Here is a 23,021-nt window from a genome sequence, read left to right on the forward strand (position 1 = left end):
TTAAAATATAAAAATTAAATCTTAAATTTAAATACATTTAAGAATTGAAATTGAATTTTGACTATTTTTATATAATCTAAAAAATAAAAGGGTAAACTACACCCATAGTCACTTTTGTTTACCTTAGGTTACATTTTAGTCACTTATGTTTGAAATGTTACGTTTTTGTCACTTATGTTATCGTGTTATAACATTTTAGTCACTGAGCTATTAATTGTCGCTAACAATGTAAAAGTAAGTTGACGTGGCACGTTAAATCATCATGTCAAACAAAAATTTTAGGGTAAATCCCCATATTTTTTCATTTTGAGCAATTTAATTTTTTTCTTTATTTTCCATTATCTTTTGTTTCTCTCTCTATTTTCTTACCTTCTCCATTTCTTTTAACATATCAAGAAGCCGAATTGGCAATGAAGAAATAAGTCGAAAACCATCATTGCCTATAACCAAAACCCATAAACCCGTACCATGCTTTTTTCTTCACTGCCAATTCGACTTCCTAATATGTTGAAAGAAATGGAGAAGGTAGGAAAATAGGGGGAGAAGAAGAAGAGAATGGAAAATAATGAAAAAAAAAAGATAGTTAAAATAACATAAAAGGAAAAATTAAATTGTTCAAAATGAAAAAAATATGGGACCAATTGTATAATTTAACTTCATTTTTTTTGTTTGAAATGATGATTTAATGTGCCACATTAGCTTACCATTATACCGTTAACGACAATTAATGGCTCAATGACTAAAATGTTGCAACACGATAACATAAGTGACTAAAACGTAACATTTCAAACATAAGTGACAAAATGTAACCTAAAGTAAACAAAAGTGACCATGGATGTAATTTACGTAAAATAAAATGATTGAAAAATAGCCATGAAGTAAAAAAAAAAAGAAGGCAAGGACATGTGTCATGGAAGAAGGTCCTTTCCTTTTATAGTATACATTTCTTTGTTCGTCACATCTATACAAGGAACGTCCAATGGAACTTTTTCCTTAAAAGACACACACCCATCAGCTCTTTTTTCCTTTTCCATTTTATAGAAAATATTAATTTTTAATTTTTAATATACTGATTTAATATAAACACTTTAATTTCTAATATAATTTAGTTTGTATGCTTTTATAATTTTATGAATTAGCTCAAATAGTTAATATTATTAGTTTTTTAATTAAAATATTATGTTGTTATATATAATTTAAAAGTTAATTTTTAAATTTATAAAGTTGAGAGATTAAATTCTTGACAATAAAAGTTGGAATATTAAATTCCATAATTTGATCCTTCTACTTTTACAACGTCATTAGTTATTAATTATTTCAATCAAAATGTTGATACCAATTCTTGTAAGAACACTATTTCCAACAAAAAGGAAATATTTCATCCTAGCGAGTTTAAATGAATTTTTTTATAATTTATGTAAATATTTTCAATATTATTTTTACTATTACATGTCTACCAGATGATTTTTTTCTAAATTTCAAAACTTGCACCAATGAATTTAATAGAATAATTTTAATAGTGATAATAATTGGATTTAAATTTTTAAATCCAATAAATAAATGGTTTAAATTTCTAAAAATAAAAGTAGGATTAAAATATAAATTTATATTCTAAATTTTGACACAAACAAATAATCAACCCAACGATGAATGCGATAATCATACTAGTCAGTGATTAAGATGAACAATTTATTGAAATATGTTAAGAGTACAAATACAACTTTCCATGGTTCACAAGATCAACAAGATTCTAAGAAAACATTTTAAGCCCAAATCGATACGAATTGGTAGAATTAGGCTAAAAATGGATTGAATCATTATTATTTTTTAAAATATTTTTATTTTTATGTTTTTAATGATCATTCAATTGAATCATATAAATCAATGGTCCGACTAGTTCAACCACCATTTTTTGTTCTAAAAACTTTACTTAAAATATATTTAATTTTTAAAATTTTACTCTATAAATTGACATAAATAAATAATCACTTATCTTAGACTAGAATCTTATTACATGCAAAATTATTCGAAATTATTCTTTTTTTTATACAAACCTTACAGTGTAGGAGGGGCTTGAACCCTGAAAATGGACTATTGTAATTTTTTCTCATTATAAATCATCAAATTATACATTTATTTATAATAAAATTTCATTTTAGCTCTTAATAATGAAAAAAAATTGTATAAAATTATAAATTAATATATGATAAAATTTATTTTGGCCTCTAAAAATTTTATAATTCAATTTCACCTCTCATAGAAATCTTTACAGATCCACCTATGCTTACTTCTACCATAACCCTTTTCACCCGTAAATATATAGAAAATATGTATTTAAGTACACTAAAACTTACATCCTTTTAATGATTGAAATAAAAATGGTGCATATAGAACTACCACTCAATCAACAATTCTTCTAAATTTTCAATCCAACTATATTTTTATACTTAATGACTTTAATTATAATTATTCATATATATTAATAATGATTGTATTATGTTTATAATTGCAATTATATTACTCTTTAACGGTACCCTGTGAATTAACTAAACCAATATATAAAATCTAATCTTATCCTGGAATTTGTTGTTTTTAATTTATTCTATATTATTAATAGAATGCATAGGGGTTAATTTATTGTAGTGGAAGTCTTTTTACAATGGTAGCTAGTAATTTAAAAAAAAAACAGTGAAGTTTAAAAGGATTGATATTTTTAGGATTAACTTACTCTTAAAATTATTATATAAAATATTAAAAGATGTATTTTTTTATAATAACTAGAAATTTTATTATATGTGTATGCGTGTGAAAACCATAAATTTAGAATACAAATATCTGTTTTAAAATAACAAACAATAAATAATAAAACGTATTAATAATAACACATCAAATATGTACGTTAATAAAAAATATTAAATTGTTTATCATAGTGTTATCATCAATCTAGACTCAGTGTCAAGTTAAGTTGTGACAAACTCAATTAAATACATTATTAATATATATAATTGATGGGGTAATAAAGTAGTCATAATAAAATTAAAATGTATAAAAATATTAAAATAAAATTTTATCTAAGTAGTAATTCTTTATTAATATGCATATTTTTATTATTTTTTAAAGTGAAAAGAGCAAAATATCTCCGATAATATTACTCATTTTAATTATAAGAAGGATATTATCGTAACTTTCTAATTGGGTTGGTGACTCGGTTGAGAGTGATATTAATATAGTTAGAAATTTATTAAAAAATATTTTTATTTTTATAATTAAATTAATGTATCATGATATTAATTCAATCAAAATTTTTAAAAATTTTAGATTAAACAATATTTGTTAAAAAAATAGAGTTATTCACTTTATTTAATTTCGACTATTTTTTCCACATAATATTTTAAAAATATGTTTTGGAATTGTTGATATTATTATTCAATTAATAAAAAATTAAAGATATTGATATTATTTTGAATAATAAAATGAACTTAAAATCTAAACCTTAAACAATCAAATCTATTTATTAATCATTGTCCAAAGACTTAACTCAAACCGACCAATGCTAATTTTGTTTTTGTGGAGTTGTCTTCCTCTTATCCCAAAATTTTAAACACAATTAATCAAATCCACACACTCATTTTCCTTTTTCCTTTTTCATCATTGATTTTCCAAATCCAGTTTTTACTTACTTTCCAAAAATTTGTTTTTTCAGTGAATTGTAATTAGATTTAATGATTTTTTTAGGTATAACTTTATTTCCTTTTGAAGAAGATACATATCATCCATAAATGGTAATTAATTTCATTACCTACAACTATAAATTAACCCAAGAAAATTAAAAACAAAAACAAAAATCTAAATAAAATTTTGGTGGGAGGAAAAAAAGGAGAGGGAAAATTAAAAAAAAAAAAAGAGAAGCAAAGCGCAATCGCCGTAGACGCCGCCAAGGCAAAAAGCCACGTAAGAACGGGTAGAACAACACACGAGCCAAAGCCATTGAGGAACTCCGAAGCAAGAGGTTTGGACGACACAGCTGGAGACAGGCTGTCACCAACAAAGTCCCACTCACCTATTCCCCAAAACTACGTTCTTCCTTTGTTTCTCCTCCTTCGTTCCCGTCTTTCATTTTTCTCTCTCCGAATCTTCATTTCTACTTTCGCCACCAGTTTTTAGGGTTTCTTGATCCTTTTATTTGATTCTCCGTTTCGTCTTCCAACCTCGACGGATCAAGATTCCTCTCTTTGTAAGCTCTTCAGCGGTCTAACTTTTATGCGTTTCTGGTTTTTTTGGGCTTTTTTTTGGTGTTTTTCTTTATTTGTTTGGTATTGTTGAGTTTATCGGATTTTTATGATATTTTTTATGAAATTTGGTAGCATTTTGGCATAATGATTGTACTGCATGCACCGGCGATGACTATGAATTTTAGGAAGTTCGATGAATTTGTGTTTTCTTTTTGTTCGTAATTTTTCAAAATGCTTAGATTTGAATTATTGATTAGCTGGAGGTTTTAGTTTTTTTATTTGTTTGTTTGAATAATTTGTAGTTAATGATAGAGAGAAATTTAAGGAAACAAATCTATATGTTTTGCAACTTCTGTTAATTCTTTAAAGGTTAGAGGAAATCATGCTTATTTCTACAATGGTAATTGCAGGAAAAAGCTTTTCCCTTTGCTATCAGGTAATTTTCTTTAAGCTTAAATTAATCGAAAAACTGGGTGAATTGTTTAGATTTTTCAGTGTGGTTTTAGGCAATCGATTTTATCCTTTTTTACTACAATAAATTAAGTCGCGGATCGTGTAAGGAGCAACATTTTTTTTATAGAAGTATAAGGAGCAACATTGATAGATGAACAAGGGGATGTGTTAGTATCAAAATTTCTGTAAATGTTATTATAACTTTTGATACTGTAAATGTTATTATAACTTTCTGTGGAATTGAATGTCTGGAACATTTTTTACCTTTTCTTTTTTCTTTCATAGGAGAAGTATTTGTGCGGCTCAAGGTGGTGGGTTTTATTATTCTGTTCAGCATGCTATATAGAAATCTTTCTTCTTTTGTTATAATAGTTGACTTCATAATATTTTTGGTTATTTTCTGATTTATTCCCTTCACTGTTCCGCAGGTTTTTGGACAAAATAATTAAGTTTGAGCTAAATCTTCAAGTTAGTGGCTGAAACAGCAGCCTTAATTTGAAACTTGTTAGTTCTGAATCAGTTAGTGCTTGACATACATGGAACTTGTAGACGGGAAAGAAGATACATGAGTTTATTTGATAATGCAGCTTAATCATCTTCTCCCATAGTTAATCTTAGCACTGTCCAGTATTAATTCAGTAATAGCTTGTGGATATAATTCTCAGAAGGCTGCTTGTACACATTCAGAGGATCCTTTGTATCCATGCTGGCAGAGAGTATGCGTGGAATCTGTGTTTTGGGTAATGCCCCAGACGAGTTATTCTGCCGAAGCATTCGGTGTGTTGACAATTTGTCTAGTTGCTCTGTTGGTTCTTCTTGGTTTGGTGTGCATTGCATACTTGTTTTACCTGCGTTCACGTGTTCTTAGACAAGGATTTATTCAGCTTAGTTATTTCAATGGGCCTTGGATCATCCGAATCACGTTTATTTTGTTCACCATCTGGTGGGGTTTTGGTGAAATTATACGGTTAAATTTTCTAAGACAACAAGGAAGAGTGTTGAATGCACTCAATTTGAAATGGCAAGAAAACATCTGCAAATGTTACATTGTGTCGAGTTTAGGTTTTGCAGAACCTTGCATGTTCCTCACTCTCGTTTTTCTTCTTCGTGCTCCATTACAGAATATAAACACAGGCATTCTAAGCAGAAAATGGAATTGGAAAACGGCACGCTATGTTATTCTCTACTGCCTCCCTGTGTTTGTTCTTCAACTTATTCTTATTTTGATTGCACCAAAGTTACACAAGGATAGGAGAGATTTACCGTCGTATTTCACAAGATCAGCTGCTCCAGTGAGGCAGAATTCTGATGACATTGCTCTTTGCACTTACCCTTTACTGAATACTATTCTTCTAGGGCTTTTTGCCACCATCTTGACTGCCTACTTGTTTTGGCTTGGAAGGCAGATTTTGGAATTGGTTATCAATAAGGGTTTGCTGAAGAGAGTTTACACATTAATTTTCTCGGTTTTGAGTTTACTTCAAATAAGGGTTGCTTTACTTGGTTTATCTGTTTTATCTAAACCGGAAGAATTTCTGTTTGAAGCTCTTGCCTTCTCTGCTTTTATTGTTCAACTATGTTGTGCTGGGGTCTGCATTTACATACTTGCATATTACCCGGTTAAGGATTGTCTTGCCCTGGGGAATCTTCACGACTTGGAGGCTACTAGGAGAAGGGGTTTTCTTGATGGTCAAAATGATACGGTTTCTCTTATTGCTGATCCGAGCCGTCTTGAAGGAAGTGCCGATGCGTCCTCTGTGCGTGGATCAATTTCTTTTCGGATGTATGAAAATGATGGAACCTCGGCACCAACATTCGTGGAGCTGAGCTGCTTCTCTAGCTGAGAATGTAACCCCACCTCGGACTACTGGGAGCAACCTTCAACACATGCTCGTGGACGACAAAAAAGTAAGCAAAGAAGAAACTGAGGAGGTGTGATGAATATCAATTGTGGTTAAGAAATCTGATTGTAAAGGGTTTAGCTTCAATAAGGATTCTTAATTCTTGGTTTGTTTTTCTAATTTTAGATATGATGGTTTTTGCTCGATGCAATCTATAATCCGATTCCCCTTTTTTGTAACGTTACTTATAGCCATTTTTTTAAAAAAAGTCTGCATCCATAGTGTTTAAATTTACCTTGTTTTCTTCTCGAAACTGATAATTTGATGGTATAATATGAAATACCAGTAAGTAGTAATGTAATAATAAGTAGCTGGAGTTACGTTACGTAAGTCGGATTCTGAATTATTAAATAAACTAGAGATCTTTTACTCCCTTTGTAAAAAAGTTTCCAAATTTATTCAACTCCTGTAGGTATATATTTGTATGTTCCATCATGTTAAATAAAAAACCTACAGTTAATTTTGTGGTTTGCCTCCTTCAACTATTGCTTTTCTTTTATTCTTCTCAGGTAAATCAATTTCCTTTATGTTATTATGAGCTCTTGTTCTACGTTATTTTTTTTCTTTAATCATATGATATATTTGCTTCAATCGGCCAAATTTGAAGTTTTTTTACCCAGTGAAGCAAAACAGAGCGAAGGCCAAAATTATAGATTTTTTTTCCTTTCGATTCTCATGTTATAAGAAGTTATTAAATTTATAAAACTAACGATTCAAGACATTAATCAGCACTGCAAATTCTAACCGTATATATAAATGCATGGTTACTCGGCAAACATGTTCGAACCTCTTATGGACCAGTCCTAAACCAAATAATAATAACTGCAGGATGCCGGAAAACTTTTCTTTGAAGGAGACCAAGCCAAATATCGGTGGAGGGAGAGTTTCCGGTGGCAGGGAAAAGCTCACATCCTCATTCGATCTAGTTGAAGTGACACATTTTTTATTTGTCAGAGTAGTGAAAGCAAGAGATTTGGCGTGCAGCAATGCCACCGTCGGCGGTGGCGTTTGCCACACCTTTGTTGAAATAAAGATTGGAAACTATAAGGGGAGCACCAAGTACTTGGAGATGAATAAACGAAACCCAGAATGGAACCAAGTGTTTGCCTTCACAAAAGATCGAATTCAGTCCTTATCCGTGGAGATCACCGTGAGAGAAAAGGAATTTGTAAACGATGAGTTTATAGGTAAGATTGCAATTGACATGTCCGACATTCCAACTCGAGTTCCACCGGATAGTCCACTCGCCCCACAGTGGTATAAATTGGAGGCCGAGGCCAATTCATCAGTAGGTGAGTTGATGATGATTCTTTGGTTCGGGACACAAGCTGATCAAGTGTTCATTGATGCATGGCATTCAGATGTAGCCTCTGTTAGTGGTGACAGCATTACGAATACTCGTTCCAAGGTCTACCTTTCACCTAGACTTTGGTATCTTAGAGTCAATATAATTGAAGCACAGGATTTGGTGGTGCCCGGAGACAAGAATCGGAATCCAGAGGTTTATGTCAAGGCTGCTCTTGGGAATGTGAAGTTGAGGACAAGAGTTTCGGCAGACAAGTCATTGAATCCTAGATGGAACGAAGATTTGATGTTTGTTGCAGTAGAGCCCTTCTATGATCATTTGGTTCTGACCGTGGTAGATAAAAACAATGAGGAAATTAGCCTTGGAAGGTGCATGGTTCATCTATCTGAGGCCTACATAAGGTGGCTGCCTGAACCTGTGGGTGCAAAATGGTATAATCTAGAGGGAGGCGGAGATGTGGTGGAGGAGCTAAAGTTTGCTAGTAAGCTTAACATGAGAATATCTTTGGATGGTGGCTATCATGTATTTGATGAATCCATTGATTGTAGCAGTGATTACCGAGCGACGTTTAAGGGGTTGTGGCCACCAGCAATTGGTGTGTTGGAGTTGGGGATTATAGGTGCCAGTGTTTTGGTTCCAATGAAGTCAAGAGATGGACGTGAAACTACTGATGCTTATTGTGTGGCCAAATATGGACCTAAATGGGTAAGGACAAGAACTGTAGTCAACAGCTTTTCTCCAAAATGGAATGAACAATACACTTGGGAGGTTTACGATCCGTATACGGTCCTTATTATCGGAATTTTCGATAACTGTCACCTCAACGGAGAGAAAGGTCCAAATCCAAAAGACCCAAGTATTGGGAAGCTAAGGATCCGATTGTCCACCCTTTCGACTAATCGGGTTTACACCTATTCGTATCCTCTCATAGCACTGCAACCAAGTGGAGTTAAAAAGATGGGAGAAATTCAGTTGGCTTTGAGATTTACATCCCCATCTTATACAAGTTTACTAGCAGCTTATGCACGACCTTTATTTCCCAAAATGCACTACATTCACCCATTGTCGGTATACCAGCTCGATAGTTTGAGGCAACAAGCCATTGGCATTCTATGTTCAAGGTTGAGCAGCGCCGAACCGCCGTTAAGGACAGAGGTTACCGGGTTCATGTTGGATGCTGGTTACCAATTGTGGAGTCCCCGAAAGGCCAAAGCCAACACCGAAAGACTAATGGATGCAGTCCATGTAATCACGGAGGCATGGAAATGGTTTGATACGATAAAGAAGTGGAACAATCCTGCAGCAAACGTTTTAGTCATAGTGTTGTACTTGGTTGTGGTGTTTTATCCAAGTTTGGTACTGCCCACGTTGCTTATCTACTGCTTTCTAATTGGGATTTGGCAATACCGGAAGCGGCCGCGGGATCCAACGCACGTCAATATCAAACTATCGCTGGCCGATTCGACTAATGCCGACGAATGGGACGAAGAATTCGACACATTCCCGTCATCTAAACAAGGTGAGGTACTTAGAATGAGGTATGATCGATTGCGAAGCATGGCAGGAAAGGTTATGGTAATGGTTGGGGACTTAGCAACTCAAGGAGAGAGGTTGACTGCTTTGTGGAGTTGGCAGGACCCGGTAGCTAGTGCTATATTTCTAGCGCTTTGTGTGATGGCTGCCGTAGTTTTTTGCAGCGGACTAGTTCCTCCGAGGTGCATACTTGTAATGGTGGGAATGTTTGTGATGAGACCTCCAAGTTTCGGCATTGGCATTCCTTGCGCACCCCAAAACGTGTTCGGAAGATTGCCCACAAAAACAGATTGCATGTTATAATATAAGTAATTATAAGCGGCTGGAAGTTACGTTACGTAAGTAGGATTCTGAATTATGTAATAAATAATTAAAGAAAATTCTGTTGATTATGTTTTCTTGGCTTGGTAGTGAATTCTCTAGAATATACCTCATTGCCAGCTTGTTTTACATTTGTTTTTGGCTTGATGATGAATATGGACCAGGTCACCGCCAGCTAACAGGGCGTTGTGGTTGGTATTCTATGGAGAAAAGTTAAGCAATACCATAAACGTTACAGTCAACGTCAAACCATAAGAAAAAGAGAATTACGATCGGAAAGCCCAAGAATAAACAGCTTCCAGAAGATTCGACGACCGATCTACCGCATTTAGGCAAAACAACTCCTTCACGTGAAGGTAGTAGGAGAGAAATGAGACGTGACTTTGATTTAATTTAATTTAAGATTAAGAATTAAGACCAACAAAGTCTGGGTGTTTTAGTCATTTCGCCAGTCAAAAGTCGATTTGTCTTAACGTGTGGCGCCGGCGCGTGTTTTCATATATTCACATGCTTGCTTTATTTATGTAATACGCAAAATACCCTAACAAAGCTCCACCGCTAATCCTTCGATACCGAACCATTTGAAGAACGAAAAGCAATGGCTTCATTCGAGCAAGCGCCGCCCGGAAATGCGAAAGCTGGGGAGAAGATCTTCAAAACCAAGTGCGCGCAGTGTCACACCGTAGATAAAGGCGCTGGTCACAAGCAAGGTCGGTCAGATCTGATTTTGTTCTTCTTTGAATTCAGTTATTTTTATCAAACTTCTCAACTTTTTGCTTTTATTAGTTAATCATATGCTAGCAATCTTATATCAAATTTATTTCATGTTCATATCTTTTAAATGTTTAGTAAGAATTATTTGGTCATTTTCTATTCTCAGATTCAGTAACTTTTTAGATCGTATATGTGAACTGATAGAGGCTCTTGAATTTGAAAAAAAAAGAACTTTTTAAGTGCCTAGATTACTTAGATTTGCATTGAAACAAGGCGATTCACACTGGATTCTATGTTGATATAGATCTATTCTTGATACAATTTGATGTTTTAGCTTCTACTACTTTTTGAAGTTCAGGGAAGAATAAGTTGAGAATTTTTAAATTTGCAGGGCCAAATTTGAATGGGCTTTTCGGGAGGCAGTCCGGCACAACTGCGGGATACTCTTATTCCGCTGCTAACAAAAATATGGCTGTGGTTTGGTCAGAGAACACATTGTATGACTACTTGCTTAATCCTAAGAAGGTATGTCGGATTCCTTTCTTTTTGTGTGTGTATGTAATCGGTTGTGCTTGTTATTGCATGTTTGTAACTACTCAATATATTCCTTGACTTTGTGTGTTCATTGTATGGATCATATAATGATTTTGAAATATAATATTAACTAGAGCTGCTAGTTTCCTTGTTAAACTCTGCAGCTTATCTTTGAACTTCCATTTGGGGTCATATATTTAGAGGCTTTATTATTCATTGGTAATATTAGCTAATTATGCGTTTCAAAAGAACATGAGAAAGATTAGTTCTGTAAGATAGGATTGGTTCTACTGTGTGTTAGGGTCAAACCAACATGAGAAACTGATGATATAGAGTAGTTGATATGATTACCTTGTCAGCAGCACAATGTTAATAATAGCTTGTTAATCAGATCTTGTTGCTATTGTTTAGCATCAAAAGGTGATTCCTTACAAGATTGTTCTTAAATGATGGTAGTGTAGTCATTGATGTTGACTTCTGTTGCTGTACCTATGCTTTCTAGGTAGTTTATCTCAGTTCAGGAAGATCTCTTTTATTCATATTCTTGATTATTTATTGCTGCTTTAAATTAGCTATTACTATGTCTGCATTTCGGTGGTTTTATTGCTTTTGGTGTTATTAGCTGGTTTTAGTTCCAAAAAAAAACAACACGTGTGCACAGGCTTAGTTAAGTATGAAGTAGATATATCTACACTAGCTTAGCTGATATGCCTTGATTTGAATCTTGGTTTGTGAGAAAAGTACCTTCTCATATTATCTTTTAGGAAAACCCAAACTAACAAATATCTGTTGACGAACTAGTTAAGTAAAAGGATAATTGAATAAAATGATACAATAAATCACTGAGTTCATTAATCAATTAAAATTAAATGCTTCCTAATAAATTTGACATTGAATTGACCCCTTCACCTTCGGTCTCGATTGAATTAAAAATGGGTTATTATGATCTCGAGCAAGCCGCTATGGTGAAATCGGTAATTCGGTATACATGCTGCTCTTAGGAAGTAGTGCTAGAGCATCTTGGTTCGAGTCTAAGTGGTGGCATAATATCATCTAAAAGGGATAGAATTAAGCCTTATAGTGAATTTAATTCCTGATTTCCTTTCTATAAGATCTAGAAACTTGCTTTTCTTCATTAATTTTATGATTTTTTCCAACTTTAGAGCATGTATTAACTCATATATTTTTCAACCGTTTCATTGTAGCTATAATTCATTTTTTAACCTTATTCTTATTAGTATATGAAGTTGTAGGACTATATGATTCATTAACTCATAATTTTCATTCATTTCAATTGCAATTGCAATTGTTTTTTGACCTTATTCTTATTAGTATATGAAGTTGTAGGACTATATGATTCATTAGAGAAGGGAATGATAGTTACCTTTTTTTCTGGAACGAGATACTGCTTGTTCTTCTAATTAACCTTTTATTTTATTTTTTTTAAGAAAAAGTGATTTCCATGATATTGAAAGATAGGTTTGAATTTATAAAAACTAACAACTTGGGTTTGTGTCAAATTGTAAAATTCATATATTTGTGAGTGAACAAGGCGATTAGAATTAGTCTCGGATGGCTGTAATGTGTATTATCCATACAACTGAGCTTGGTTGACTGGAATGTGTATTATCCGTACAATTAGAATTATTTAGTTAAACCAATGATACGGTATTTGATCAGAAAGCTAGTATTTCATCCGACACGCATATTTTTTAATTTCCAATAGATTTATATCGTTGGTTAATGTGTTGTGTGTTGTTCACTGTTTAAGAAATCCTGTTTAAGCAGTTATACCATCCATACATAGTGTTTTGATCTAAATTGCTGGGTTAAAATTGCTTTTGTAGTATATTCCTGGGACAAAGATGGTTTTCCCTGGATTGAAGAAGCCGCAGGATCGTGCCGATCTCATTGCATATCTCAAGGAATCAACTGCCTGATGGGTGTGCTTTATATCAGCTATTTTGGAACAAATGAAAGAGTTTTTGATCAATGATTTTTTTTCTTTTTGTTACATGATATAAAAACTAGGCGATTCGCATAATAAAAGGAAAACAGCTCCAATATAAATTGGGTTTTGGAGTTGAATCGAGTACTGTAAGACCAATCACATGAAAAGTGAGGCATTTCAAACTTTCATGATTTATTTAGGCTCCAACAGTTTCACTGTTAGGTGCTGTTAACTTGTTTATCTTAATTCTTGATGGGATTTGGATGATTTGCTTGGTAGTCTGGTAGGTGTAGTGCAAATATTGATTTGAACTTTGTTTAGGGCATTGAATATCTCATCCTTTTTTCAAGAGTGAATAACTCTTTTAAATTGGTTTTCAGGTTTCTTCTATTGCTCAAATAATAATCAACACACTTGTTTTTGTAACTATGTCCATCCGAACATCAATATTGCATACCCCTAGTGAATGGGGAAGAGGTTGAATACCATATTTTCCATATACTTACATTTGAAGCTGTAGTCAATAATAATATCATGGCATATGTAACTCAATTTTGAATGAATCATAAATAAAGGAAATAGGACATTGCCAAATGGCAATTAAATTGCAGCAGAAATTAGGAATGGGTTTTTTTTCTTTAATTATTCAAATTTGAATATACAAATTTCTTTGAATATTGAAATTCGAGTCTAAGTACGATATCCAAATTTGAATATGCTAAAATTCTTTATATTTATAAAATTAAAATTATAGGTATTTTGTAATTAATGGATTGGGATATCCAAAATCGAATATTGTTAGAAATGGAAGGTTTAGAATATTACTGTAAAATTATAAGAAACTTTTGGAAACAGTGTGTCTGAAAGAGAATGTATAGAATTAACTGGGTCAATGATTTTGAAGGCTTTCATGCATAGTATTTGTAGGAGTTTTTTTGAAATACATGAAACTTCAACATCCACCTTCGTATTTAAATAAACAGCGTAGATTCATATAATAGATATTCAAAGCATCTATCCGTATCCACTTCAAATTTATAAACAAATTTCATCCGGATATTATTTAAATGCACAATCCAAATTACCATTTCTATCATAAACTGAAGTTTGGGCCAGGTGTGCCCCTCGTCTAGCATTAAAAATAAATGGTCTACCTCCCTAAAGAAAACAACTAGGGTTAAATTCTTTCATTAGTCCTCGTAAATTATAGATTTAATCGTTATATTTTAATTTATTTATTTTTAATTTTTATATTTTTTTAAATTTTCAATCCTGATCAAATTATAATTATTAAATTGATTAAATTCAAACTTAAAATTTTGAAATTTAAAAAATTCAACAATCCAGCAAATAACATAATTGGACGGGACAACAAGTATAGAATAAATACACGACGGGCACTGACATTCCTCTGATTGGTTAGTTGTCGAAATTCTGACGTTTATTGAACGATTTAAGTAATTATTAAAAGGTTTGTTCGTATGCGAGGGTTGTTCATGTTTTCTTTTACATATGCACCAAAGTTGTAATATTCAGTGAATGATTGAAGTAAATGGGAGGGGTTGGTGTATTTGTTTTATTTACTTCACATGTGATGTACTTCAAATTACTAGGTAAAATTTAAGACAGGCACTCATCAATCAAAATAAAAACAGCTCTCTCGTTGGGCTGTATTTGTTGCATGATTTCATAAATATAATTATTTTATATTATACAGCTGATTAAAACTAATCATATACAGCCCTATATTTTATAATATTGCCTACAATGACAATCAAACTAATATATATAAATAATGAAAGATTTATTCATGTGGGCTTTACCTTTAATAGAGCACACAATATTATGCTACTAAATAAATGATATTTATGAAAGTTATAGTATTTACAATTATAAGTACGAGTCGATTGAGTATTAGTTCAATTGACATGGATATTGTTGCCAATGCAGGAGCTAGAACGTGAATTTGAGTGCACTGAATAAACTCGTTATCCTCTTATTTATGGGTTGAATTTATCATTTAATATTATTTGATGTAATGTTTTTTTATTATAAATAATTATAATTATAATTATAATAAACAAATAAGGTTGAATAATTACTTCTAAAAGGATGAAAAAACCTAGCCAGGTAGGAGAATGAATCATGACCAATGCCCTCACTGATTCTCCTTCCCCTCCTTTTAAAGGAATCTCAATTTAATTTTCAAATAATGGAGTCTTGTTTGTTCCTTTCTTCTTAATTTCTCTCTCTGTCGGTTTGCCCTCTACTTTTTCAATGCAACAACAGAAGCTATTTAATCAAATAAATTTATGGGTAGTAAAATGAAAGGATTAAAAAAACCAAAGATGTTGAAAGTGATGCAACACACATATCACGTAGAAATATTTATTTTCTTCGTTGTCAACGTCGGAACATGGTGACACGCATTGAACTACATGTGCTTATAAGCTGGCCATATACAATTATCGTCTCTCAAAATTTGTCCCCACTTTGGCTTTTTAATTTCCCCATTAATTTCCACTTTCTTCCCTACACCAAACAATGACGACTAAAAGCTCCAAATATAAATTATTCCTGACACAGCTCATACACCCTTTAACGCATCAAATTTAGGTGGTGTTTTCTTTTCATCTTCCTACTACCCTTTGATTTCCCTTTCAGTGTTTTGTGATAAACAATAGTTTTTAGACTATTAATTTACTTCTCTCTTTGCTATATTACCCTTCAATTCCTAGTCGGCTGCAGCGGCAATTTCTTCTCTTTGTCTCCGTGTTTTCAGTCACTTTCCCCATGTTGCTGTCGAAGAAACAACCCTCTGCTGCTGCAACTCAATGGATAGAGAAAGTCAAATACCATAAAAATAGAGATTCCTACTTCAAGTTCTTGGGCAATCCTCACTTTAGATACACTGCCTTTCTTTTGGTGTTTCTTTCTTTATGGTTTTTGTTACAAGTCTTTTGGTTCCCACCCACAAAACCCACCCAAACCAAGTTCTCCACCACCACCCCAAAGCCATCGGCCGGGAAATGTAATGGGGATGTCGCGGTTTATGTGTATAATTTGCCGGCGGAGTTTAACCTCGGTCTTCTCGATGATTGTAGCCATTTGAATGTTTATACCAATATGTGTCCGCATGTGGCTAACCATGGTCTAGGTCAGCCGTTGGACAACATGGACCTTCAGTCGAGTGACTCGAACCCCTGGTTCGCTACCCATCAGTTCATCGCCGAGATGATATTCCATGCACGTGTGGAAAACCATCCGTGTCGCACGTGGGATCCTTCCAAGGCCAATTTGTTCTACGTACCTTTCTACGGCGGCCTGCATGTGTCCAGCAATTTCCGCGAACCAAACCACGCGATTCGCGACGCATTGGCCGTGAGATTGGTAGACTTCCTCCAAGCTCAACCCACGTGGCGGAAGAAAAACGGGAAGGACCACTTCCTTGCACTAGGGAGAACCTCATGGGATTTCATGAGAGCCAACAGTGGACCTGACTTTGGGGCAAACTGTCTTCTCAACCTGCCATGTGTTAAAAACATGTCGGTGCTGACCGTGGAGAGAAACCCCTGGAAAGGTTCAAACCAACACGGTATCCCGTACCCTTCATACTTCCACCCTTCCACGTCAGATCAAATGATGACGTGGCAGAACATGATGCAACAGTCAAACCGACCCTACTTGTTCTCCTTCATTGGTGCGCCACGTAAAGGCGTTGGTAAAGCAGCCATTAGAGACGAAATGATAAAGCAATGCATGGAGTCCACTCAATGCAAGATACTCAAATGTGACCATGGCAACCCCAAGTGTTATAACCCTAGTGAGATTCTCAAAGTGATGAGAGAATCTCGGTTTTGTTTGCAGGCTCCGGGAGATTCATTCACCCGAAGGTCAACGTTCGACGCCATACTTTCCGGTTGTATTCCGGTGTTCTTTTCTCGGCACACGGCTTACACACAGTACTCTTGGTTTTTGCCGGAAGAGGCTTCGAAGTACTCGGTTTACATGGACGAACAAAGCGAGGAAAGCAAAAGAATAGAAGAGGTGCTGATGAAGATACCGAAAGAAGAGGTGGACACAATGCGTGCTACGGTGATTGATATGATCCCAAGGCTCACTTACGCACACCCTAATGCGAGCCATAGCGATCTTGGCTTCGAGGATGCCGTCGACGTTGCGCTTCAAGCATTGGCACAGCATGTTAGGGACAAAGTATAATAAGGAATAAAAAATAAAAAATTGGAGGAAAAGAAAGGTATGTGTAGACTGTAGAGGTAGTTGATGTGAATTGAATTCAAGGGAAAAGAAAAAAGTATGTTTAGAGATGTGAATTGAATTGAATGTATATGCATACCAAAATTTTATTTTTTATTAATAACTGAGCCTGTGTGGTCACTCTTTCTGCTTTTGACAATGATTCGCTGCATATTCATTCCAATGACTATTTAGGTTAAATTGTCCAAGAGGTACTTGTATTATAGGGATTAAATTAATTTAATTTTTTTATTATTAAATGGATTGATTCAGTCGCTATGTTAATAAAATGAATTAAATAAATATAAAGTGTAACATATTAAACATTTAATTGTATAAAAAATGTTAAAATGTTAAAATTTTAATAACATTAACTCTATCCATCAATAAATAATATATATTAAATAGTAAATGTTAACATTATTTAGTTTTTTTTTGGTAATATTATAAGTACTAAACAAATCAATTTAATAGTGTCAAAGGGAACTTTAAGTGACATTCACCGATGACTACTATATGTAGCAAATGTTTTTGCAGCTTCTTTTTGTTTGGTTTGGTGTTTACTGTAAATGACATGGGGCATGAAAAGTACACTGGGGGACCTCTACCTTTAATTGATGGATTTTGAAAAATTTTACGTGTTCATAGCAAATTTTTATATTTATATATTTTTTGATCAGTTTTTAAAGATTACATTTTTTGTAGTTGACTTTTTCAAGAATGTTGTCATCAACCAAACAGTTTGCCAATGTGAGTTTGGCTGTGGCCAACCTTTCACAAGCAAGGTCCATTATTCAAGGCCAATATTAAATACACTCGATGCACTGTGTGTGAAAAGATAAGCTTAAAAATGAATGTAGAGAAAATTGATTTATATTACAAGATATTCAACATCCTTCCAACAAGATGATAAAAGATAGTTACATCTAGTTGCATTTAGCTACGATGAAAACTATATATATATTAAATACACCCAATAACCTATGTGACATCCAGTTAAATTGCACTTAATGGTTAACAATAACCATGATCATGGTTATCTTGTAATAAGTTAAATGTCTTGCAACTTTTGTCTCCTGGCCGAAATTTGCTGACTGTTTTTTCTGTGCAAAGTGAAAACAAAACACTCCGAATATGCTGAACTCAAGTGAAATGTAGTCCTCAAGAGGGTTCCATAGATAGGGTAACATGTCCTTAGCATTGGCAACTCAATAACTGGGAATACAAGAAAAAGACACGATTCTGACAAGTCATACAGGGGATCTTTTCAAAAAAGCACCCAACCGTATCTACTAGTCCCGGATTGAGACTCACAAAACATAACTTGCTCTTCTCCCCTGATACCTTTGTCGATATATATGGTTTTGAACGACAAGGTCTCCCTAAGCATTATTGAAACAACCACACAATTATTAAATCCCATAACCACATCGGCTCCATACGCATGAATCATCGTCAATGTTGGGAATCATTATCACATCAAGAGATACCTGGTTCCAACTCTTGCAAACTGCACTCATTAGGATTCGATCCTACCAATGAAGTTTCCCCACTATGACTATGTATCCGACCATATCATTGGGAAGCTTAGACCAATCTCTTTGTCCCTCGGCCACCATCGACCCAAATACTACTTCCATCGTCCTGTCTATACTCCAACTATAACCTAATAAAGCTACCTATCCATCCAACTTAAAAGGTTTGAGAGAATCCATTGGCTTTTTTTTATTAGTTGAATTGTACAATGTAACTACAAGCCCAATACTACTAATCCTCCTTTTTTATTGAGCCTGTAATTCATTACTTAAGGCATCTGCATATTGCCATTTAATTTAAACACTGTTCAATTATTTTCATATGGTTAATAAAAACGGTGGATCATAATCCATAAGTTCATCTGCCACCTACCTGTTTGCATAATTTCGCAAGGTGAATCCAAACCAAACAGATCGAAGAGTAAGGTTAAAACACTAATCAAGTACTACTACTAACTTCATTCACAAATTTCCTGCAGATCTTAATTTCTTGTGTTCAAAATTTTGGAATGCATGTTTGAGTACAATGTTCAAAGATCAAACACATTTTTCTTCGAGGAAATATAAAATTCAACCAAAGATATTCACAGAAAAAACAAAAGATCTGCACACTGATGAGTGAAGTATTGAAGAAACTAGTGGAACGCTAAGAGGAGAATTGCTGGTTTGCTACCATTTTGTAATTTAAACGGCAACTCATTGGGCCTCTGAAGAAACTTTAACACCTTCTTCCACTTTCTTCAAACCATCTCCCATCTTATTCTTTGCTGTATCGTATGACGCATGTAATCCAAAGAAGAAATAGTACAACAGCAGCACAACAGTCCATATACCGAACCTTGCGAAGGATGCCCCGTCTATTGACCCTAGTAGGAATATGTTTATAGCAATGGAAGCCGATGGCAACCAGGGTACCAACGGTACACCCCAGAGTTTTGGATTCCTAGCACGAGGAACAGCAACATGAAGTGCTAGAGTAGCTAAGAACCAAGTTGGCACGGTAATCACGTAAGCAATCCAATCATCGTTGTCACTCAGACCCCAGTAAGCAGCTGTTGCGATTGAAGATGCAAGAATAAGCACAATGCAAGCAACTAGTTTGTTGCGGTTTGCTGTAGTTGTCTCACCACTGACGTAATAACGACGAACAAGAAGCGCCAGGGCCACAAGCATGAAGATGAATAATGTTGATATCGATAGAAGATTGGCAAGAATATCAAGTTCTGTGAAGAAAGCAATAATTGCTGTTGCGGAAAGCATGACAATGGTAGCATTAATTGGTGTTCCAGTCTTGGGATTCACTTGTGCTAGCCATGGTGGCATCATGTGGGTTCGTGCAATATGTGTGAGATATCGTGCTTGACCAACGGCACTAACGAGTAAAACGGTTGTCATGCCTTTCAATGCACCGGCAGCAACAATGTATTTAGCCCATGACATCCCAACAGCTTCAAATGCTACTGAAAATGGGGCATCCACATCAATCTCACGGAACGGTTGCATTAAGCACAATGCTACAGCAAGCAAACAATATGCAGCTGTGGTTATTACCATGGATCCAACAAGACCAATAGGGATATCACGAGCAGGGTTCTTAGTCTCTTCGGCCATCGTTGAAACAGCATCGAAACCAACATAAGCAAAGAAAAGCACAGCCGAAGACTTGAAGACTCCACGAATGCCAAAGGGCATAAAGTCACTATAGTTTTTGGCATCCGCTTTCGAGAAACCAGCAATGATTATGAAGAGAATGACTATAACATGGATGATGGAAGCAATGTAATTGAAGCGTGATGAGCCCTTGGTGCTAAGTACAGCAAGGACACAGATGACACAAACAACAACAACTGCAATAGGATCAAGATGGCCATAATCCTCGGACATGCTGTGGACTATGATGCGGAAATCTTCGGGTTTGTGATTGCAGAGTGTGGCAAAATAGGAAGTCCATGACCGAGCCACCGCAGCACCTGAAATAACATACTCCAAGAGAATGTTACCGGCAGCAATGAAGGCCATGAAATCACCCAACTCCACTCTAAGGTAGGCAAATGAGCCACCTGAAAAGGTAAATTTTGCAAATTTGCCAAGTCATGTGTATTCCCGTGAATCAATATCCAAAACTTGTAATCCAAATCCCATTCAATGAAATGTGAATCCCATTTTATGGTATCAAGCTTGGTATATAATTAAACATATTATAACTATATAAATAAAGATTTTACAAACATTAGTCAAAGATTATGATTACAGCTGGTAGTTTACTGGTAAAAGAACACTTTGTAGTCGATAATGTTAATGTGTAAGGGTTCTTATCAAAGTAGGACATTTCATACACTATCTGGGTCCCATTCCTAGCTAGCAAATTGCCTTTTTTTTTCCATGAAAAGTCAAAAAGTCAACTTTCCTACACTACATGCCGAAAATGGACGGATATTGAATATTCAGCCAGATTCTTTACAGCTATTTTTTTAGATTCCTCAAAGTTTATACAGATAAAGTCGAATTCCAGCAATTATCCAAACAAATTGGAAAAAAATTTGGGAATTCTATATTAGAGATTTTAAAATGATAAATATAAATCCCAGTTAAATTTAAGATCAAAATTTTACTTATATCTTACCTGCAACAGGGATTTCAACAGCGAATTCAGTGTAGCAAAATACAGAAAGCATGGCCGAGATACCGGACACCACGTAGGATATAACCACAGCGGGGCCTGAAACTTCTCTAGCTTGGAGTCCGGTAAGTACGAAAATGCCGGCGCCGATGACGGCTCCGATTCCGAACCATATGAGGTCCCACCAGGAGAGGGTCTTCTTCATTTCATGCTGGCTCCGAGCCTTGATTTCATGGAGCTCCGTTGAGTCAAGTGATCGGGTGAATACCCGATCCATAAACCTTTCCGGAGTTTGCTGGAGTGCTTGGACATAATTACCCCAGCTCTTAAATGACTCCTCTGGAAGAAAATCATCTTTGGTGCATGAACATCCTCGTCTCCTCACACCTTCGTTTCCAGTTGGACCGTCCAACCCCATCCTATTTTCCACCACAAAATTTTAATCAAAAAGGCGAAAAAAATATCAATTAATTTTCTCACACTTGCTCATAAACCAAACAGAAAATATATATACACACCTCGATGAAACAGGATCTTCTTAAAAATGAAACCCAAAGAGACAAGAGTAAGAGATTTTATAATTAGTTTTGTAAGACAATGAGAAAGATTTGGACTCCAAATCCAAATCACATCTTTATTAAGAGTGCTAAAAGTACTCCCAAAACGCATCCACACTATAATAAATTATATAATAATTAAAGGAATCAGCAAAAGCATAACTATCAAAATCAAAATATTACTTGGACAAAGATCCAAAACGGATGATAACCTGTGTTAGACAAGAATTTAATGGGTCGCCGGCGATGGTACAGTATAAGAAGAAGGAAGGAAGAAAGAAAGAGGTGTTGAAGGCGGGAAATCTGGGACAGCACGTGAAGGTGTGAGAAGTGTATTTATATTGGGTGTTGGGTGTAAGAGTGAAGAAGATACAGGCTGTTTACGGTTAATAACGAGAGTCAACAGACAGCTGGCTATCAAGTTCTGAGAGACACTGTTACCTTTTCTTGTTTCTGGTGAATGGTGACGGTGATGGTGAATATAAGGTAACAACGAACGAAGAGCAATTGTGGAAGAAGCAAGCACGTATTTGGGCTATATACTCGGTAACGTAATGTATTTGGACGTTATTTTTGTATTTGTTCTGATCTTACACGTCGAGCTGCTAATTGATCTACACCTTACCTCCGATCTTTACTCGCAAAATTTTGTTATTTGGACTCTTCATTCGTTAATAAATAAAAGGAGTTGGTTGGTTTAATTCACGTAGTAATCTCTGCATACTGTTAAATCTAATGTTGATAATGAAAATGTAAAATAATACATAGATTTTACCTAAAAATCATTTCGAAAAAAAAATTACTTACTAATATTAAAAATGGAATAATATAAGATAATTTTGATTATATCTATCTAAATATTGAAAAATCTTATACTAATCAAACTGAAATAGAGGAAGTATAATTTTATACGGATTCTGCTGTATAATCTCTTAAATTTCTTTTTAACTCTAATACGCTTAATTCAATATAAAAAAAGTCAAATGTACATGTCATTGGAAAGAAGACCTTGTTATCTTCTAATAAAATTATTAGATGATAGTAAGGGATATTGTTGGTGGGAAATGGAGGTGTTGACTTGATTAATGTGAAAACAGGACAAAAGGC

At 34.4% G+C, this 23,021-nt stretch overlaps 5 protein-coding genes across 10 annotated transcripts; 4 read left to right on the forward strand and 1 right to left on the reverse strand.

Moving 5' to 3' along the window:
• Positions 1–3,704: 3,704 nt before the first annotated feature.
• On the forward strand, positions 3,705–6,820 carry LOC107908553 (uncharacterized). 2 transcript variants are annotated; one of them, XM_016835749.2, is made up of 3 exons: positions 3,885–4,234; positions 4,643–4,668; positions 5,114–6,820. In XM_016835749.2, the coding sequence occupies exon 3, from the start codon at positions 5,429–5,431 to the stop codon at positions 6,527–6,529; it is 1,101 nt and encodes a 366-aa protein (XP_016691238.1). In that variant the 5' UTR covers positions 3,885–4,234; positions 4,643–4,668; positions 5,114–5,428; the 3' UTR covers positions 6,530–6,820. The 2 variants fall into 2 exon arrangements, with proteins under 2 accessions (XP_016691237.1, XP_016691238.1); XM_016835748.2 differs by lacking the exon at positions 4,643–4,668 and having other exon boundaries at positions 3,705–4,234.
• A 110-nt stretch (positions 6,821–6,930) lies between these two features.
• On the forward strand, positions 6,931–10,048 carry LOC107908552 (FT-interacting protein 3). The gene is made up of 2 exons (XM_016835747.2): positions 6,931–9,763; positions 9,911–10,048. The coding sequence occupies exon 1, from the start codon at positions 7,347–7,349 to the stop codon at positions 9,726–9,728; it is 2,382 nt and encodes a 793-aa protein (XP_016691236.1). The 5' UTR covers positions 6,931–7,346; the 3' UTR covers positions 9,729–9,763; positions 9,911–10,048.
• Positions 10,049–10,063: 15 nt separating this feature from the next.
• On the forward strand, positions 10,064–13,185 carry LOC107908554 (cytochrome c). Its single transcript, XM_016835750.2, has 3 exons — positions 10,064–10,456; positions 10,852–10,985; positions 12,842–13,185. The coding sequence occupies exons 1-3, from the start codon at positions 10,345–10,347 to the stop codon at positions 12,932–12,934; spliced, it is 339 nt and encodes a 112-aa protein (XP_016691239.1). The 5' UTR covers positions 10,064–10,344; the 3' UTR covers positions 12,935–13,185.
• A 2,141-nt stretch (positions 13,186–15,326) lies between these two features.
• Positions 15,327–17,362, forward strand: LOC107908547 (probable xyloglucan galactosyltransferase GT17). The gene has a single exon (XM_016835740.2). It carries the CDS (start codon positions 15,739–15,741, stop codon positions 17,164–17,166), a length of 1,428 nt encoding a protein of 475 aa, XP_016691229.1. The 5' UTR covers positions 15,327–15,738; the 3' UTR covers positions 17,167–17,362.
• Positions 17,363–19,194: 1,832 nt separating this feature from the next.
• On the reverse strand, positions 19,195–22,545 carry LOC107908545 (cationic amino acid transporter 1). Of its 5 annotated transcripts, none has more exons than XM_016835737.2 (3): positions 22,356–22,545; positions 21,361–21,776; positions 19,195–20,797 (listed from the first exon to the last, which is right to left on the reverse strand). In XM_016835737.2, exons 2-3 carry the CDS (start codon positions 21,773–21,775, stop codon positions 19,434–19,436), a joined length of 1,779 nt encoding a protein of 592 aa, XP_016691226.1. In that variant the 5' UTR covers position 21,776; positions 22,356–22,545; the 3' UTR covers positions 19,195–19,433. The 5 variants fall into 5 exon arrangements, with proteins under 5 accessions (XP_016691226.1, XP_040945249.1, XP_016691224.1 ...); XM_041089315.1 differs by lacking the exon at positions 22,356–22,545 and adding an exon at positions 22,127–22,349 and having other exon boundaries at positions 19,195–20,707; XM_016835735.2 differs by lacking the exon at positions 22,356–22,545 and adding an exon at positions 22,127–22,349.
• Positions 22,546–23,021: the final 476 nt, after the last annotated feature.

The sequence above is a fragment of the Gossypium hirsutum genome, chromosome D02 (genome assembly GCF_007990345.1).
Source record: "Gossypium hirsutum isolate 1008001.06 chromosome D02, Gossypium_hirsutum_v2.1, whole genome shotgun sequence".
Lineage (NCBI taxonomy): Eukaryota > Viridiplantae > Streptophyta > Magnoliopsida > Malvales > Malvaceae > Gossypium > Gossypium hirsutum.